The 21,171-nt window shown below is 41.1% G+C and overlaps 1 protein-coding gene across 5 annotated transcripts in view; it reads right to left on the bottom strand.

Annotated features, from left to right (window-relative positions):
• cntln (centlein, centrosomal protein) overlaps nucleotides 1-21,171 on the bottom strand; it is a 121,898-nt gene that overhangs the window by 26,169 nt on the left and 74,558 nt on the right. For all 5 annotated transcript variants that reach the window (XM_061829566.1, XM_061829568.1, XM_061829569.1 and 2 more), the window contains exons 19-23: nucleotides 15,575-15,730; nucleotides 12,674-12,771; nucleotides 7,228-7,354; nucleotides 5,850-5,987; nucleotides 3,619-3,804 (exon numbers count right to left, since the gene is read on the bottom strand). In XM_061829566.1, coding sequence (XP_061685550.1) covers nucleotides 3,619-3,804; nucleotides 5,850-5,987; nucleotides 7,228-7,354; nucleotides 12,674-12,771; nucleotides 15,575-15,730 — 705 coding nt within the window. The remainder of the gene's footprint in view (nucleotides 1-3,618; nucleotides 3,805-5,849; nucleotides 5,988-7,227; nucleotides 7,355-12,673; nucleotides 12,772-15,574; nucleotides 15,731-21,171) is intronic.

Genomic DNA, 21,171 nt, shown 5'->3' with positions numbered 1-21,171 from the left:
AATAGATATTCACTGTTAAGTAGTTAAGTTTAATTGACCTATCCATGCATGTGGAGTAAACCAGAAATGAGATTAAGGAAAGAATTCATATGATGTTCTGAGCCGTGTGAATGAATGATTAAACAGACACACCTACCCACAGTCGCCGTTGTAGTTGTACGTGTGTAGTACTTGAGTGAGTGTTTGTTGAGGACTGTAAGACGGGCGAGTGGCACAATCGCTATAGCCAGAAAACCAATTTAGACGAGGCATGGATTAACGAGTTGCGATGGGGATCAAATGAGCACCTAAAAAGACATCTTCAATAATAACTAGCTCATTCTCAACCTTGTCTCACTCTTTCTCACATACACACGCACACACACGGATCGTTCATGACCACACGAAGTATTTCAGAAAATGATCAATGTTCATTTGATGTCCGAAAATGTATCTAGTAAGAGCATAGGCCTCCCGCAGATAAAGTTTTGACAGATTCTATTCACTTAAAACCAATTCTACTTGTACTCTATGAGGACAATAATGTAATAATGCGAAACTTATTTTGAACTTGGCCACTGCATACAGGCGACTTTTTAGCAGTTTTAAAAGCCTAAGGCGTGCGCAGGGGCCAAAAGGGTTTGCTAGCCCCCAGTAGAAACGAAAAAAATGCACACACATTCAGAAACAACAGGCTCATAAAGACACCGAGACAACACACACACACACACACACACACACACACACACACACACACACACACACACACACACACACACACACATATATATATATAAACACATACACACATGCACAGCCCCTCCAGTCGTGATCAATACACGACAAGAGTAAATCTCCTCTGGACGTAAGGCAGCCCAATCAAAGGGATCGCTGTTCTTATAGGGGATCACAGGAGCCAGGGGCAGACAAACAATCATGCGAATCCTCAACACAACACCACACAACGGCCCCGCCCGCCTGAGGTTATGGGAAAGCGGAGGGTAGAAGCAACGCAAGCATCGACTCGATATTGATACATCTTTGCTGCTATGAATTGAAATAATGCATCTTTTGTCTATAGAAGATATGTGCAATAGAGCTCATGGATGCGCGTCCTTAGTAAATGGATAATTTAAGTATGGTACCGAGTAATGTAAATAAATTAAGGTACCACCCCAATGGTACTAACTACTTCCAAAATAATTAATGAATTCAATGTTTTGCATGGTACTCTTTTACTTAAACGCCCCACTTCTGACAGGGTTTTGTTCATTTTTATTTATTTATTCATTTTAAATTCAGGAACAGTAACCTTAACGGAGTCTCGCAGCTCATCATAATTCTGACACCATTATTCACAGAACTGAATGTAAACCTCACCCCGGCTTCACAACTACCGGTGTACCCATTTTCACTTTTAGCTAACCAGCTGACTTATGACATCATTAACGTGAACCCTCACTGACCAACAGCAGCAACACTCTTTGACATGAGTAGTTTTAACCACGAAAGAGATCACAGTTTCAGTCACTCACATTTGACGAGGGCGCTCGCAAATCTGCACAGTCGAGCACGACAAATTCCGCGCGCAAAATTCGTTACGAGTAGAAAAAATAGATATTGAAAGACGTCGCTTATTTTGTGTAGTCTTGACATTAAATTATGTGTTTATTTCATAAACGTTAACTAAACAAGCCTACTCCTAAACAATCAGTATTCATCCAGAAACAGGAAATGCAAGTTAACCGTACTGAGCATGTCTGGAATTGATGACAAAAGTGCATGTTCAGAGCTTCTTCACGTACTGCGAGCGCATTTACGTCGAAAGTCATCAACATCATGAGCCATGACAAAGGAAATTCAGCTACACCAGGGGTGCTCAATGCGTCGATCGCGAGGCAGTTTTGGTTGATTGTGTGACGGCGTGCCCCCCCATAAAAAAAAGACAGACTCATCCACCTCATCGCTTGATTCAGGTGTGGCCAATACATCGAGCACACGCACATAAAGGCGGCTTCTAGCGAGCTGGCCTCCTACTTGCGGCCATCGCGGCGATGCATGCGTGCACCCCCTTCTTTTCCCCATCCCGCTAACTATAACAAGTATGAGATTATTTACTTTGACTTGATCTAAGTTCTAACGGTCATTTTCATGTGGTACACGTTATCTTGAAGTTGAAAACTTTTCCCCTTTACATACTTTAGGAAGATATCGATTATCTACTGCTAGCTTTCATCAATGGATGGACAATAGATACCGCCGTAAATTACGCTAGATCATAACGTCACGATTGCTGACAGGAATGTTCCAACGTATCGCTAGCTTGTTGCCACTCACGCCGATTATGTTGAGCTACACTTTCAGCATTTTCAAAACATTGCGGGTATAGACCGTTGGTGTTTATTCCTTGACAGGCCAGTGCAATTAACTTTTCTTCAGATAAAGTTGGTCAGATCAAGAATTTTTATCGATGACAAGTTTTAAATACAGTTTTATATCATGTTCTACTAATATCAGTTGAAATATGAAATTATCATTTCTGAGTTTGAAATTTTTGTTTTCTATTTTAGTTATGTATTTATTTATATATTTTTAATTTACAGTTATGTTTTATTAATCCAGTAAGTTATTTTAAGGTCTTGATATTCCATCCCCAATCACACCCGCAACTTCATCTGCAAGCATGACTGACCACACCTGTACATTTTTCAAATGTGAGTGACTCCAGTTTACCGTCGCGCTCTTGACACCAATTGTTTGTAGACCTCTGGCACAATTCAGATTTTAATCATGGTTCAGTGGACAGGTGTCAAATTCAAGGCTGGGGGGCCACATCTGGCTCGCTATATTATTTTGTGTACAAAACAAAAGGGTTCGTCTTTTTAACTTGTGCCCTAACAACTGGGCTTGCCACGAATGGGCTCAGGTTTTATCATCCCCACTACTGACACAACTTTCCACATAACAGTTAGGAGAAATGTAATGAACTGAGATTTGATCAACTGTATAATGGAATGAAAAGTCTTTACACTAACCGGAACATTCTTTGTAGTAGCCAGACTAACACGTTATGTTTAATAAGGCGTATATGTACAGTAATGAAATGAATTGTGCTGTCTGTGCTTAAGATTGGAAGGGTAGCTAAATAAATGGGAAAGGAGAGTGGAGATAAAACATGCCCTTATCCACATAAAATCTGAAGCGCTATGGCAAAACGCTACCAAATTCAGCGCATGATTTATGTATGTGCAGAAATAGACTCAGCTATCTCCACCTGCCCTCTTCCTTCTTTGACAGACAGGTGTCAGCAGAGCAGAGCTGCGGGACAGTCTTTATCGTTTTTTTTCTCTTCTACACTATTTGCCAGATACATAAACACACCTCCACATGATGGATCACATCTTCACAAAAACAACCATGCCAATTCCCTCTAACCACTCATTTATCTACCTGTGATGGCCTTTATCTCTTTATACCCAGGAAAAACATGCATAATGACATCAATCTTCATTTTATATATTTATTTTTTTTTGTCTGGGAAAGAATTTGTTGGCCCAGGACTGTGATTTAAGAAGAGTTAGATGATTCAATGTTGCACCCCACTGGCTTTTGATCAAGCGCAGACTTTAAGCGGAGCACCTTGATGAAAGAGTGAAGCTGCTCCAGATGGGACGAGGCCTGGCCGAGCTGCCTCTGAAGCCCGTCCAACGCTTGGGAGCGCTGCTGGGTCAGCCGCTCCATTTGCTCAGTGGCGCTCTGCTCCAGAGTGGCCACGGCCTGCTCGCTGGCTCCCACGCGAGCCTGGAGGGCTTCAATACGCTGCTCCTGCACACAAACACGCAGAGATGGTCAGGAATGTAAAAAGAAGGTGGGGAACGTCGGTCTGCACAGCGTTGGTCCGATTTGAAGAAACAAATCGAACCGGAGTGGCTCAATCAAATACGTAGTTGTAAGACAAAGTTGTGAATCCTTTGGAAAATATCTGGATTTATACATAAATTGGCTCTAAAATGTGATGTGATCATCATAAAAGTGGACAAATATTGCTTGAACTAATACCACACAAAACTGTTTTTTATAACTGTAGAAAATAAATATCACATGGTAGGGAAAGGTACGTGTGACTTTGAATTTAACTGGTTAACCCTCCTTTGCCAGTACATTAATCTCTTGCTATTATATTTAAAAACTGTTAAAAAGTGTCAATGTAATTAAAGCACAAGGGAGGTGTATTTTTCTATTATAACTATTTTTAATAAGTTTGATGCTTTCAATTTTTGATTCGACTAAAATATGTTCTAAATGTTTAAAATTGAGGCTTGAATATGATTTAGGTTCAAACTATATATTAAAAAAAAAAAAATCACTCGTTCGTTCTGGAACTGACTCCCACGGTAGATAATCTAATCCATGATTATGGATTACCTCAATTAAACATTTCCAATTGTTGCTTCAATTTATTAATGGTGTAAATTTGTGTAAACTTTAGTTCATGCCGCTGCCTCTCAATTGGGTTGAGGTCGGGACTCTGGCTGGGCCTTTCCATGTGTATTTTCTTTTGCCGAAGCTATTCTGCTATTTATTTTTGTCCTTTGCATCGTTGTCCTGTTACATCACCCATCCTCTGTTGAGCTTCAACTGTCTGATAGAAATTTGCCTGCAGCGTGTTTTGATAAAGTGAATTAATTTTTCCATCCAAGCCCTGATTTAGAAAGGTCCCAAACCGCGATAATCCACCACACATTTCACAGTTGAAATGAAGTATTAATGGTGTGCTGTGCCTTTATTTCTTCACGCACAGTGTTGTTTGTTCCTTCCAAACAACTCAACTTTGGTTTCATCTGCCCACACAACAGTTCGCCAGAAGAGCTGTGACACATCCAGGCACTCTCAGAACATTTCAAACTTGTAGAAATGTTTTTCAGTACAGCAGTGACTTCTTCCAATAGGATCCATTCTTGTTTAATGTTTTATTTATCACGGATCTTTCAACACTAATATGAGCGCCTGCCAGGGATTTCTGTACGTCTTTAGCCAAAACTTTCAGATTCTTCTTCACCTCATTTAGCATTTTGCTGTGGCAGGCATCTTTACAGGACTGCCAATCTGTGGGAGAGGAGCAACATTGCTAAACTTTCTCCATTTTAAGATGTGTACTTGTTTCACAGCTACTGCCCTGTGGATGCATATATTGTTAGAAGTATATCTGAATTGTTGAGGATTGACAGAATCTATCTACACCCTACACTGATCGCTAGGTGATCATCAGCTTTGTGAAAGCATAACACCACAAGTGAACCCACGATAACATGCCTGAGTTTTCTTCGGGCACTCCGGTTTCCTCCCACATCACAAAAACATGGAACATTAATTGGACACTCTAAATTGCCCCTAGGTGTGATTGTGAGTGCAGCTGTTGGTCTCTATGTGCCCTGCGATTGGATGGCAACCAGTTCAGGGTGTACCCTGCCTCCAGCCCGTTGACAGCTGTGATGGGCTCCAGAATGCCCTTGTGAGGATAAGCGGCTAAGAAAATGGATGGATGATTGGAACGAAGGTGGTCCCTGGTTTACAATGGAGTTCTGTTCATCAAATCATAGTTTTTATGTAAAACGAAATAGACCATAGTTTATCACTACCCTACACTATTGCAGTGGTAGATGTGACAATTTCAGTACATTTGTGTATTACAAACATTCTAGGAAATATATAAAACAATCAAATGAATGAACATTAAATATAGTGGTAACTGAGTTGACGACATATTCTTATACCACAGCGCAATCCAGATCATTTCGCGCCTTTTGAAACCTCGAAAAGACTTATGTCGTAATTAATTGCTTATTACTTATACCGGTCAAGGTCCAAACCTTTTTTTCCAGGTCATCCTTCAGTTTGCCGCAGGAAGCCTCATGCTGGTTCCTCTCCGTGGTCGCAATGCTCAATCTCCTCTTTAGAGATTCAATGAAGGCCTTTCTGTTGGTAGCTTCCTCTGATAAACACTTGACCTGGGAGAGCAAAAGGGTGACATTGTTTATTTGAAGCAAACACAAGCAGTGAAGAGTGTAACAATGGATAAGAACCATGTTGCGCACGCACACACACACACACACACACACACACACACACACACACACACACACACACACACACACACACACACACACACACACACACACACACACACACACCACACACACACACACACACACACCATGACTTTTGAATGGCCTTCGCCTGCAAGCTATACTTTGACAAAGGCCATTACGCACTGCTGTTCATTGTTTACCTTAATGGAATTAGTGCGCAAATGACACCACGTCGCTACACGCATCAGACGGGTCGATTATAATCCGATGTTCTTTTAGTGTGGAAGACATCGGATGACTCATGCGAGCGGCATTGCGTCCGTTGGAACGCACATATCAGTCAGGTAAATGACATCATCACTGTTGCATTTGGCAGCAGATTAGCTGTGTGCTCACGTTGCAACAATCTGCATTTTCCATCGAGGGATAAGAGGAATTTGCTATTTGAAGACATCATGGATCATCATCTTTGAGAACTGTAACCACCATTGTCTTCTTCAAGGCTTGTAAAATTTGCAGTTTGACCAAAGTGGCCAGGAAAAATATACCTTTTGGAAGACTCATTAATTAGGGCTGGGCAATATGGCCTTAAAATAAAATCTCTTCCTCCGGATAAGTAATTTATTCAAATCAATTTAAACCCCACTTTTTTTTTTCCAAATAGTTAGAAGATGAGGAGGAAATATAGCGACAAATCCCGCAGTCGCCATAAAAATGAAGGCCTGAAATCATCAAGCCTTTCATTTTCGATACATTTCGCCTTCATGACGGTTGCGGATGGGCTGGACCCTATTCTCGCTGATTTTGGGAGACAAAGTACAACCTGGACTTGTCACTAACCAATCACAAGCATTTACACTTACATTCAGGCCTATGGAAAATATTGAATATTCATTGAACCTTGCACACATGTTTTTGGAATGTGGGAAGAAGATAGAATACTCGCAGAAAACCCGTGTAAGGTCATCCGAACATGAGCTGGGATTCAAACCTCAAACTTTGCATCAGCGACCTAGATGCACTAACCACTAGCTAAACCGTGCTCCCTGGAGACATAATTCATCTCAAAGACAGTGTTTGCCAAAGAAAAGCAAAAAACTTTGATAGCTTAGTGAAGGTACGAGGTACAGAAATAGGATGGATGATGCATTTTGAGCACCTTCTTCTCCAGCTCCTCCACTTGACCACGGTGACTTTTCTCCATCTCCTGCAGAAACTTGAGCCTTGTTTTCAGGTCCTCCACCAGCTGCCTCTTCGTGGTCACATCTCGCTCGGTGTGGCTCAATCTGCACATATTGCATTCAGCGTATATTGACTTCACATTTATGCACAAAACTCTTAGACATCAGCAAAGGACAAAGACATGAGATGCAATTCTAAATATTAAGGTTTCTAATTGTATAAATGGTCATGTAACCTATTTATCCTGGCAAATAAGGGAAACTAGGAGAGAAGGAGTCTGGGGACTCCTGCCTAATTACTGTAAAATATCAGCCTCAAATACCCCAAAAGACAACACCCCCCCCCAAAAAAAAAAAAAAACGCCTGGCAAATTGTCTTCAAGTGATCATTTTGAAGTATTTTATTATAACATAGTACAACAACAAAGGTAGATTAAAATTAAACTAATTTGGAAGCCTAATGCAAACAAAACCCCATACACTGTATGCCAGAATTACAGACTTATGTCAAAAACAGTGTAAATTTAGGATTTTGATGGAAGGTTTCCTTCACAAAAAAAAAAAAAAAAATCCTCAAGTATTGTAACCTTGACACATGCGTGAAGGCGCACACGCAACTAACGCAACGCTGGCAGGCACCGTGTCCGCTGAGAGTGCAGCAGGAATGACAGCTCATTATGACAACTAAATACACGTAGAGGTGCTGAATTAAAGATGCCTCCCAACAGACACATATTACGTTAAGTGCGCCGACGAGGATCAGGAAGTGACTGCGAGGGGCCCATCCGTCCTCTTGTTGACAAACAGCATTTTCAATCAGCAGTGACATGGCATGGCAGATGGTAATCAATGAATGGAAATGTTTAAATTATGATCCAAAGTGCACAAGTCACATACAAGACTGCATCGCAGGAGGAGGGGGTCTAAGTGTGGATGACAGAAAATATTTAGATGCTGAAGTTAATCCTCTTCAGACATGTGCGCCCCATTCTGCACCAGCTGTTTGAATTCTGACAAAATGCATCTAATGTCACCTCTAATTTCAATTACCAGTCTAAATATGACAAGAAAAAACAAAATAAATATCAGTTGCCCAGATCATTTCATTCTCAGGTCCACTGAAACAATCACAACTGAACTGTTTAGATTGTCTAAGAAGATACAAGTGAAATCAAATATGCACCCATTTTTGCATGCAAACCTTTAGTAAATAATGACCCTTTGTGTATCCATAAATCAAAATTTAAACATGGGTATAAGTGAGGCTGTATATAGCATGGTGCTGATCTGAATTACAATAGTCAGGCCTTTGCGAAGATCTGCGCTCTACTCTGTGGTATTTTTCTTTTTAATGGGCTAACTACAGCACCCTTTATTCATGTTTTTAAGCAATTTACTATGGCTGTCAGTAGTTTGGGGGACTGGAACAATCAAAATCAGGATAAGGATACCTTACGTGGGTGAGTGACTTGCAACCCGCCCTAGCCGTGCTCTCTTTAAACTAAACATATGATGCTTGAGCAAATGCTTTCGTGAAAGTAAATGTCCCCCCCGTCTCTGGGTGGAGGAGTGCCCGAGGGCACGCCGGCTGAAAAAAAAAAAAAAAAAAAATGCGAGCTCGCTCGTCCTATCGGAGTGGCAGTAAATTAAATAAGAGCGGAGTCTGGCCGGGGGACTTTGGAGGGAAGGAGACGAAGAGTGGTGCTCACTGGTTACCCCAGTGGATTTGGCCATTAATGAGAAAACCCATATTGAACGTTTCAGATGACTGACTGGTGTTGATTTAAAGATGAAGCGCGGCAATAACGGCCCCGGTAGGCTCCCTCTGCCCCGACGCTAATGGCAATTAGATGGACAACATTTATTTTAGATGTTCCCTTCTTGTGCAGCCCAAAAAGAATAGAGGATGAAAAAGAATGAGGAATATATACGCCGCCTCGTCTCCAGTGTGTGATCTGTATTTATGAGTGTTAGCAGATGGCAGAGCGAGAAAACTACGGTTCCGATCACTCGCCGCGTTTGTTCCCTTTGTTCTCGCGCTTGTTGCGGCAATATTGTTCATCAAACATGCGCGCATTGTAATGATAACAGCGGCGAGCACGCATTCTTTTTCCAGCCGTGTTAAGAATAGAGCGGACACTTGATGTGCCTGACAGACAACAGGGCTAAAAGATGAAAGCGGTGCCTTCATAAATAAAGCAGCGCCACGGCGCCGGATATTGACTGAGGACATGCCGGTGTACTTTGAAATTCCCTTTTTTTTGTGTGCTTCTCTCTTCTTTAAGTCGAAGCAGCACGGGTCCCCGTGTGTGCGCTGAGATGTATATTGCAGAGGCGTCTAGACATGGTCTTACATTCCGAGAAGAGGGGTCCCTCCAAAGAGCCAAACAGCGTGGTGTGCTACAAATGTGTGTGTGCTTTGGGTTTCTGGAGCGCGGGTCAGAGGCTGTCGTAGAAACTGAGCGCAGGGGATGTTTCGCTCTGTCTGCGCTGTGATCCGCCTGGCGCTTTGGTCACATACAAAAACAACACACCCACTGTGATTTTACACATGCCCTGGATGCATTATTGAGGGGGGGGGGGCACACACGACACAGCATGCCTGACAAAGGCGAAGAACGTGGGAGAGGATGGAAAACCCTTTGCAGCGATCGTACAAGACGAAGCCTGAAAGCAACAGTGACGATGCAACGGAAGCGTGATCAGTTTGAAATTTGACACATATTTGGTGGGAAAAAAAAAAAATAATGCAGCACGTGGCATCGTGGTTAGCAAGCCTGTCATAAATATCTAAGCTCTCGGTTCAATTCTTGAGTAACGAAGTTTAGTCAGGGGGCCACTGGCCTCCCCTGTGCCCCTTTAGAAGTGCCACTACCCGATTATTTAATGATCATTTGTTATTTTTCAAAAAACAGTTTGGTAATAAAAATATCTTGCAATTTAAACATTATTAAAAGTGTTAATTTGGAACTTTGGTACAGATTTTAGAAACATTTTAGAGGAAAAGATGGTTTACTTTAGCGGGGTACATACAATCATTTGGCGCTCTGTTAGTTTTTGAGTTCCACACCTGTACTCTGTCTAAATTGCCCATGGGTGTGAATGTGGGTGCAACTGCTCGGTTGTCTTCCGACTGGGTGGTGACCACTGCGGGGTGCATCCCTCTCAAACGTCAGCTGGAATAGGCTCTAGTCCACGCGTACTCATCATGAGAACAGCCGCTATGGAAAATGGATGGATTTGGTGAAAGCCTTTAAAATGGCACATCAGGATTACCTCCTGACATGCGTTTGGCTTTTTGTGAGAGTACAGGGGGTCCTCGCTTTAAGACGGAACTCAATGAGGTTATGCACGTTGTGGGAATTTGAGACAAAGCAGTAGTATACGAGGGGGAAACCCATGCAAGCACTACCTGTACTTGTGACCTGCGTCACCAAGATAATAAACTGTTAAAAGATAAACATGTATTTTCAAAATGTTTTTCTCAAAGTTAAGATTTACCGTTTAGTCGGTTCTAATTTGTACTATTAAATGTGGTAAACTGATTATTACATGTATGATGATTAAGTATGGTGACATTTTGAACTAGGAATGGATTGTTTTTATATTTCCATTATTTGTGTGTGTGTGGTTTTTTTTTAAATACAAATCATTCAGTGGTTGACCAGCATTCCAGAACAGATTGTGTTCAACTTCAGAAGTCTCTATGTACACTCCTACGTGTAAAAGTGTGTAACACATTGGGTGCCACAATGTGTGAGCTTGTATGTGTGTGTGTGTGTGTGCCATCTAACTCATTAAGGCTCGTGGCCCACAGGCAAAGAGTGATGCTGCGTGGGTTTTATTGTCACGGGCCAAAACGACGCCTCCTGCGGCACACAATCGATCGATGCGTTGCTTTGATCAGCACTCCACATCAGCTGCCCACATAAACAACAGCAGCGCGACATGACACATATGCAAGAATGCAAGCGCGCGCGCGCACGCGCACACACACACACACACACACACACACCACACACACACACACACACACACACCACACACACACACACACACACACACACACACACACACACACACACACACACACACACACACACACACACACACACACACACACACACACACACACACACACACACACACACAGAGAGAGAGAGAGAGGAGAGAGAGAGAGAGAAGAGAGAGAGAGAGAGAGAATCAGAAGACACCCACACGGCCACACGCTAATTCTTTCAGCTGTTTGCATTCTCTTGCTCATGTACAGTATAATGATGTAAATGCTGATACCCAAGAGTTCACACTATACACAATAAAAACAATACAAATTTGTCACATCATTGCATTATGTATTTAACAAACAAACAAAAAAAAAAAACAATATCAGAATCTCATTTGGATTTGGTGTGATGTTAAACATCTTTTAAAAAAAAAACATTTTAAAAATCTAAAAATATTATTGAAATACTTCAATTGGTTACAATTGTACAGCTTTTTTTTTTTTTTAAATTACAATTTTTGGGCATTTAATTACTCACCTGCACAGAGAGTAGCTGGAGTCTATCGGGAGGTAAGCAAGTTATTTTGTAGAATGAATATTTATAATTTATCTATTTAATATAATATTTCAAGTAAATGTAACAAAATTGGGATTTTATTAATACATAGTCATGTTTTAATACTTTAAATGCTGTAAAAATTTCCATCTATAATATGAGCTCTTAAAAATTCCCAGGCAGGACAAAAATATGTCCAGTAAAGTAAATCAGTGGGAGACCCATCCCCCCAAAAATAATGGTTTTATAATAATAGAGATAGTAACTTGTTATACTAATATATTATCCAGATTAAATAAAGAATTATAATTAAATATTTATTCATTTTTTGTAACCATATTTAATTAATTTCAATCAACAAAATGTTGACATTTATTCATAATATATTTAAATTTATTTATTGTACAAATATAGTATTTAATAATTTTAGAATGCATTAAAAATAAAAAAAATCATTATTAATATTTAATTAGTCATTGCAGGAACCTTTTTATATATTTTTTCCACCCATGAAGTAATAAAATACAACCAAAATAGTCAAATGGCATCATCCCTGGATTGATTACAGTCACTAGTGGAAATATTTCAATTGCATTTGGGAATTGCTATATTTTGTGATAAATTGACCATGGCATTAGTTCTTTGTGCAAGTTATTTAATTAAATTTATTTATTTTACGAAGATGCACAGTGAAGGAGCCTGTGTCTGTGTGCTGCCACATGGTGGAATCAAACACTGCAGAATAGAGCTGCAGCTGAAGTGCAGCGACGGCGCAAAAGCAGAATGGGGAGGAAGACAAAGAAATAGGGGAAGGGTGCTGGAGAAAGAAAGGAGAGCAAGAAAAGAAGAACAAGAAGTGACTAACTTGTCCTGTAGCTGATGGAGCTTGTCCTCCTTCTCCTGAACTTGGCCTCGCAAGGCTTTGTTAGCCGCCACCTGCCTCGTGACCTCCGCACTTGTACTCTGGTGGAGGAAGGAGGAATGGGCACATATTGTGGGTGTGTGTTAATGTGTTTTAGTGTGCAATATATGGGGGGAGGTGAGGTTCATAGGGGAGGGGGGGGTGTCTCACGACACGGCTGATGACAGGTCAGGCGCAGCATGCCTCCTCATTATAGTTACAGCGGGAGGGGGGGAAGGTGCTAAAGAGGTTAAGAGGAAACTGGAGTTCTCGAAGTGGATGAGATAAAGGGGGTCGCTCAGAAACATTAAATCAAATTCAACTCACAAATGCTCATCATACATAATGATGTGTTGTATCTTTTTTTTCCTCTTCATTGATTTAATACGGCTTTTGGAGGACTAGAAAAGGCCCCTGATTAGAAAAAGCACCCCGCCCATGCCCTGAACGTTATATAATCAACTCTGCCTTATTTGTGGCTCGCATGTCAAGAACTCACCTATTTGCATGTTTTTTTTCCCCCATGGAACATATTCACTGGATACTGCGGTCACTCACTAAATTTGACGGCTGCGCGCCTCCGTGCTTGCAAATCTGCACAGTCGAGCACGACAAATCACGCCCGTAAAATTTGTTACGAGTAGAAAAAAAATAGATATTGAAAGAAGTCGCTTATTTTGTGTAGTCTTGACATTAATTGACGTGTTTATTTCAACAAACGTTGTTGACTAAACAAGCCTGCTTCAAAACAAACAGTGTTCACCCGGAAACAGGAAATGCAAGTTAACTGCACTGAGCATGTATGGAAGTTAGGCTGAAAGCGCATGTTCAGAGCTGTTTCACGTACTGCAAGCGCATTTACGTCGAAAGTCATCAACATCATGAGCCATGTCAAAGGAAATTCAGTTACACCAGGGGTGCTCATTGCGTCAATCGTGAGGCAGTTTGAAGGCGTGCACCCCCCCCCCCCAAAAAAAAGACGTTAGACTATCACCCACTTCGTCGCTTGATTCAGGTGTGGCAAATATGTCAAGCAAATATGTAAAGACGCGTTCTAGCAAGCCAGCCTCCTATTTACGGCAGTCCCGCGATGCGCCCCCCCATAATCCATCATGAGTGCCGACAGGAATGTTTGCTCCAAGGTACCCCTAACTTGTTGCCACTAACGCCGATTATGTTGAACAAAATTTTCAGCATCTTCAAAACATTGTGGGTTGTAGACTGTTCAATGTTTATTCCTTGACAGGCCAGTGCATTGATCTTTACTTCAAATAAAGGTTGTCAGATCAATAATTTTTATTGATGAAAACTACTATTAACATCAGTTAAAATTGGAAATTATCATTTCTGAGTTTGACATTTTTTTCTATTTTAGTTATGCATTTGTTTATATTATTTTTAATTTACAGTTATGTTATATTAATCCAGTAAGTAATTTTAAGGTCTTGAGATTCCATCCCTAATCACACCCGCAACTTTATCTGCGAGCATGACTGACCACACTTGTACATTTTTCAAATGTGAGTGACTGATACTGACAACAACAAAAAAATGTTTTTTGTGCTCATTCTATATATATATATATGATACCAGAAGATTTTACCAACAGCCTGACTCATAGGAAAGTAGTAATTGGTGTCAAGGAAGTACAGTGGCATACTACCTCGACTTACGAGTCACCCCCATTAATATGGTTAGGGTTGCTCAAAGATTCTTTTTTTCTTCCTGTTTAGCAAGCAATGATGATTTACGAGTATCCTTCAGACCCTGTGGAATTGAACTCGAAGTTTGTCATCTTGGGTTAAAGCGATTATTTTGGACATTTTAATAGCAAACGCTACTGAAATGGCCTATTAGTCAGATTGGCAAGAAAACAAGTTTACATTATATAGTGCCAAATGCATTTTGAAGTTAACTTATTTCATAAGCATTCAAAATCTTTTTATCATCTTTGTTTTTCTCAGACAATGGTTGCATTTTGAAGGTTTAGGTTCTAAAGGACGCCAACGTTCATTATGGAAGGTTCCCTATACAACAGTCTTTTGATAAGTCATGGGTGTCACTACTGTTGGTATTGGCTAGGACGCCACAGGGTGCAGTTTCCTCACCACATTTTGCTCGTTTAAGGTAGCCGTTTTTTACTTTCATTTTTATAACAAGAAACACAGCAACAACAATGGTGACCATGGAATAGTGTCTGCTTGAATAAATTGACCCAAATGACCAGATGATACATTTAATTATGCTGTAAAATCGTTGAAGGCGGCAGCGACGTAGGTGGTATGTGTAGCCGGGAGGAACTATGAGTATGTCATCACATCACGTGACTAAAGCGGACCAATCACAAGAGACGATCTCCCCGACTTTCTCCACGCAGAGGTGGTGCGCAGGGCAATGCGTCGGTCACATGATGCAATGTGGGTGTTGTCGACTCGGTGACCGCGAGAATCTGATGTGGCCTTTACTCTCCGTGACTCATCACTGTGACTGATGCTTCCTAATAACATAAAATCAATACCCCGGAAATGGAAAATATATATATATTTTTTTAGACATGATCATCCTACATCATTGGACATATTTGATTTTCTAGTGAGCATTATTGTTCGCTACTTTTCCTTATAGGGTAGAGAGTACTATATTGGAAATAAACTATACTTCCTACACATTCCACCAACACTACAAAATGGTCAACTTAAAATATAGGACACTCCAGCAAAGTGGAATTATCCACATTCATTTGTAAAGGTGGCGAGTAGTACAAAGTGCCATTGAAAGTGAGCATCTTTTTGATAACAGAATTTTTTACATTGGAGCCCAATCAGGAGAGGTCGATTGAATGACGTGTCCGGTGATTGGACTGACCTTAAGTTTGGCTTGAAATTGTTTGACCTCTGCCTCTCGGGCCTGGCAGGAGCACTCAGCTGCGCGATGGGGGAAAGTGCTCTGCCTCCACTGCTCGAGCTCCATCTCCAGAACCTTCTTCTGCTGCTCCACACCCACCAACTCTGCGGTCAGTTTCTACAGGGTGACCAGGAAACAAGAGTTGGTGGGTTAATGGCAATAACATTGCCATAACAGTTATCTAATAGTAATACATATTGAATCTTCCATGTATCCTCAAAAATGCTCGATCAAGTGACCAGCAGTGAAAACAGGACCTTGTCTAACCTACTTATTACTTTGTTCCAGAGGAGACTGAGGGCGAAGAAAGAAAAAGGAGCACTCCAGAGTTACAGAGACTATAGCGTATAATACTACAGCAACATGCTAAGCTGGAGCGGGTTGATTGTTGTAATTTATTTATTGCAAAGAAAAGCAAAGCAAAGGAAATTTATTTGGATAGCGCATTTCATACACGAGGTAACTCAATGTGCTTTACATGTATTACATGTATTATATGTATATAAATCATTTAGTGATTTATAGACCAGTAGCAGAACTTTAAAATCTATTGTAAAGATGACTGGAAGCCAGTGCAAGGACTTTAGGATTGGCGTTATATGCTCTGACCGCTTTGTTATGGTCAGAACGCGAGCTGCAGCATTCTGAATGAGCTGCAGCTGTCTAATACTCTTTTTTTGGGAGTCCAGTCAGAAGACCATTACAGTAGTCAAGCCTACTTGAGATAAAAGCATGGATGAGGTTTTCCTGGTCTGCTTGATACATAAAAGACTTCACTCTCGATATGTTCCTCAGATGGTAGAATGCAGTTTTTGTGATTGATTTGATATGATTGTTCAAAGTCAGGTCAGAATCAATCAGAACACCAAGGTTTCGGACTTGGACTTAGGTTTTGAAAGATAGAGAGTCCAGGTGTTTACTTACAGCAACTCTCTTTTCTTTTTTGCCAAAAACAACTGTCCCAGTTATGTTGTGATTTACTTGAAGATGTCATGCTCCTGGATTCCAGCCAGGGCTGGGCGTGGCCAGCTAATCAGAAGGTGCACACCTGCGCCTCATGAACACTGAGTAGACCCAGTACATATAGGACCCGGGGGACGACAAATACTCCGCTAGATCGTTGCTCTTCATGCCTCGTTCCCGCACTCCTGCTTTTCTGACTTCTGATCTCCGTGCACCGACCCACGCCTGTCTACTGACCACCCTCGTAAGCCCATTCGTACTGGTACTTCGGATTGTTTGGACTGTCTACCTGATCTCAGACCTCGGACCGAATAAAGGTTTCCTCTGTACTGTCTGCTGTCTCTGGAGTCGTGCATTTGGGTCCACCCTTGAGCCCTGCATCGTGACAGAAGAAATTTTGGCTCATCCAGTTATCAGATTTAGACAGTGGCACAATACCTCAATTGAACTGTTGACATCTGGAGACACTGCTAAATATAATTGTGTGTCGTCTGCATAGCTATGGTAGTCAAAAGTTTTTTTAAATTTTGAAGAATTTGACCCAAGGGTTACAGGCTGAACAGGAGAGGTCAAAGAACTGACCCTTGAGGGACCCCATAGGTCATTGCCATTCGCTAAAACCGGGCACCTCCAATGGTCACAAAGTTTCCTCCAGATAAAACCTAAACCATTTGATGACCGTTCCATTCAGTCCTACCCACGTTTCCATTTTTTTAGGTATATTTGCAGTTCAGACTTCATATTTACAGATTTTTTTTGGGGGGTCCTCTGTTGTTTGCAGAAAATCTTGTCTATTTGGTCTGATTTTGTGTTGAGGCCAAAGGAATAAAACTATTACTTTGGCACCATCCGGTGAAATCTTGGGTGTTTTTGCTTAGTTTGATTAAATTTTTAACCTGCATTTGAGATTCCCTGTTTTGTTGGTGTCCTTGAATGTGTCTCATGCACTGTCAAATGGGAAAGTTAAAGTATAGTTCTGCTTCTTCCACATTGCAGTTACTAATGATAGCTTGTAGGGATTGGCGATTGTCTGTGTGTTTCTACTGTTTCAGTGTGAATATTTGTCGTTTGAAAATAAATCCCTACCGTGACTAGCAATTTTTTGTTTCCCCATCAATGGGGTTTTTAATTATGTGGAAACATCAAGCTGATGCATTTCAGGAACAAAGCTAAAGCGAAGAATATCTACAATGTGTGTAATTCTTTTTTGTTGCGCGTTTAGTTTTATAGTGAACTTCAACTGGCGTGTCAATAAGCAGCTGATAGCATACTCAGGGAAGGTAGAATAACATACATCACATACTTGCTACTGCAAACAGGATTGGTGGATTTAGAGTGCTCTTACAATGCAGGAACATGCATACACACTGGAGCATTCAGCACAGTAATCATATTTGTTCGTTTATTTTTGTATGATCATGAGAAGCCAAAACCTAAATCGTAATTACATTTCAATTAATTGTTCAACCCATTTTTCTATTACAATTTGCAGAGCTTCCCAAACATTTATTATTGTATGCAATTGCCAAAGTGTGTGTTTAATTACTTCATACAGTTTCAATAACATTCTAGTGTGCACTTTTGTTTGTGCATGTGTAATATCATGTTGGTTTCTGCTAGCGTGTTATTCTGGCTAGGATGCAGTGCTAGCTAATAATTGATGAACCTCGTGAAGGTGGCTTGTTTTTGTTGAATAATTTAACTACTGAATACAGTCACTGATGTAACATGGGTCCATGGGTGTGTACATGCATGGCATTGGTGCTTAATGATCCGGCCCGTTTGCAGTCCTTTGCCACCAACTTTTGGAATCGGCATGCAATAAAAACACGGTTTTGTGTATTTTTTTTTTTTTGGGTGGGGTTGCATGAACCATTTACAAAAGTTTGCAATTTGTGGCAGGGGTCAGTCCCTATATCCCATGGATAACCAGGGTTTCATTTTCCATCTTCATACAGGTTTAATCAGGGAAACAGTTTGACACTTGAACATATTAATACAATTACAATTAATTTTGTGGGATGAATATTCAAGATATGAACTAAAGGAAGGTTGTAGAATGCCAGTGCCAAGTGTCAAACGATAACACCCATTCGTGGGCAGCGTCACATTTTTGGGACATCAAAATTTTCACGCATTATATCTAAATATTTAAGTGTTTTGATCTGAAGCCATAATTTGGTATCAGGAGAGGATAACTCATCGGTCAAAGTTAGCATGGAGTTATTTCCCTTTCCTTCCTGACCCAACATGGCTGCCTCAAGTACACATCGGGCGTTTTCCAAGACAAGAAAGGCAGAAAGGTCAGTATGCAACCATGTTTGTCTACAAAATGCTAATCCATCAGTATTATTAATGCGCAAGTGTCATTCTCGAATAAGAATGAATTATTATACATATCTCTAGTATGTACCACTTCACAGAACTGATAACATACCCTGCCTGCGAGAGGGTACTTCTTTTTTGCCCTTTGTTTTATGCGTTAAATGAAAAAGAAGTATTTCCTAGATTGTGGCCTGTTAGGAGACTTTTATCTTAATAAGGCAAAAAACTGCCACACTGGCCATGAATGGGTTAAGTTGGCTATTGATGATAGTAAATATGAATGCGGATGCTTTAAAATAAGAATATTTTAGTTACCTGAAAATTAATGACTAATGGCACTAATAGGAGACTTGATACATGAAGATTTATGTCACCCATATACACACTTGAAACCGCAGATTCCCATAGGTTGGATCTTTGTACTGGATCCACTGTGGTTATTGATAGCTGGTTGCTGCCTGACACCTTTTAAGAGAATCAGTCTTGTTTTCGGTTTCTGGTGCTCAATTGAAGACACGTGTCCCCCCCCCACACCCACAGAGAGGTGGATAAGTGATGGAGAGGGGTCGGCAGGGCTCCGGATGCGGCGGCAGCGCTACACGGATTAAGAGTGGCATTGATGACACTTCCTGTAACACTGGCTTTGATTTCAACCGGGCCATTTTCAGACCCTTGGTGAGACGTGACACCGACATAGACTGATGACATACTGGCAGTCCATTAGGCTGGAAAAGACAGGACACATCTCCTGACTAACATGGCTCAGAGTGACAGTCAATCATGTGCGGGATAAATAAGAGAGGACAGGTTGCAGAAATAGCCACATGTCCATGACTGCCGGTCAATGTGTGAAGCCACACTTGCCAGCAAAACGTCAACTTGTTCATTTTTGGGGCGGGAACAATAAAGAATCATCCATCCTACCATTATCCAAGCCGCTTATCCTCACAAGGGTCACGGGAGAGCTGGATCTTATCTCAGCTATCTTTGGGCGAAAGGCGGATTACGCCATGAAGTGGTCGGCAATCAGTCGCAGGGCAGATAGACACCATCACTGATCGGGACTTGATCCCAAGATCCCCGCACCATAGTCAGGTGTGTGTACCACTACACCATCAGTGACTAATATAGAATCATGTTAAATAAAATATTTGGATTCCTTTTTAATGCAACCAACATCTACATTCTTCTAACACTAGGTCTTATTTTTCCTTGATCAGTCAGTGCACACTTTAATCCCACCATAATCCCACCACTTTACATGAAAGAGGAGGGTAAGACACTTCACGCTTAAAAAGATAAGGCAGGTAAAAACATGATCAATGTCACAAAACCGACTAAACGGGCTGCATCAGCAGAGCAAAGTAATCCAAGTGAGCAAGCAAATGATCTTGTATTTGGATGATATGCATGACAGGAACATTTCGTCAAAAGGGGCTTTTGCTTTTGTCACCTGTTTTTATTAAAGCTTCTTATTCAACTTTAAATATCTCCAGTAAATTTTACAACTTGAATCTAACTTGGAAAATGTTGAGTTTTATAAAATCTGGTAAATTTTTCACACATTTAAAAGAAATCGGTGTAATTTTTTTTTGGTGAAGACACCCGTGGATAGTACAAAGAAATTCCTGTGAAAGTGCCATAGAACTTCTCACATGATCCCCCCTGTAGAGACTGACTTAAGCCAATTACACGCGACCATTTGGATCGGACCCCAAGTGCATCACCTCTTGGCCTTTCCGGGGGAGGGCAACAAGACCCAGCTCGGTGCACCTCAGTCGGCTCCAACTTTCTGTGGCAGATTGGCATTAATACTGCACGGGTAAAAAGGAAGCAAACAAGACAACAGTGCCTTCTGACTACACTTGTGTCTGTGTTTGTGTGTGTGGTGGACTTCTGAGGTTGGACTTGGCAATCAGATGCCTCGGGGGGAGCACACCGGGGCCACATCCTAGGTAACATCACTGTAAGGTCAGTACTACGACCCGCTCGACTCCAGGAGCACAGAGTGAAAATGCAGACATACATACACCTAATCAGGTGGTTTCCTTTGCCGGCAAGTCCCATGCTGGAATCCGCCGAAGATGTTTCTGCAGCCAGTCAGATTAATGACCTTGTCTGTCTGGGATTCAGTGTGCATGCCTTAGTGTGGATCTCTTCGAACATGTTCATGTGAGAACAAGGTAGCCCTGATATGAAAACGATTGTGTTCTGATCAACATTAAGTGTTGTGTTTAAGGGAATCATATAATGGAAACTTTACTTTTTCC

Source organism: Syngnathoides biaculeatus, chromosome 9 (genome assembly GCF_019802595.1).
Source record: "Syngnathoides biaculeatus isolate LvHL_M chromosome 9, ASM1980259v1, whole genome shotgun sequence".
NCBI lineage: Eukaryota > Metazoa > Chordata > Actinopteri > Syngnathiformes > Syngnathidae > Syngnathoides > Syngnathoides biaculeatus.
Note: the sequence above shows the minus strand (reverse complement) of the source record. Positions and strands in the feature narration are given on the sequence as shown.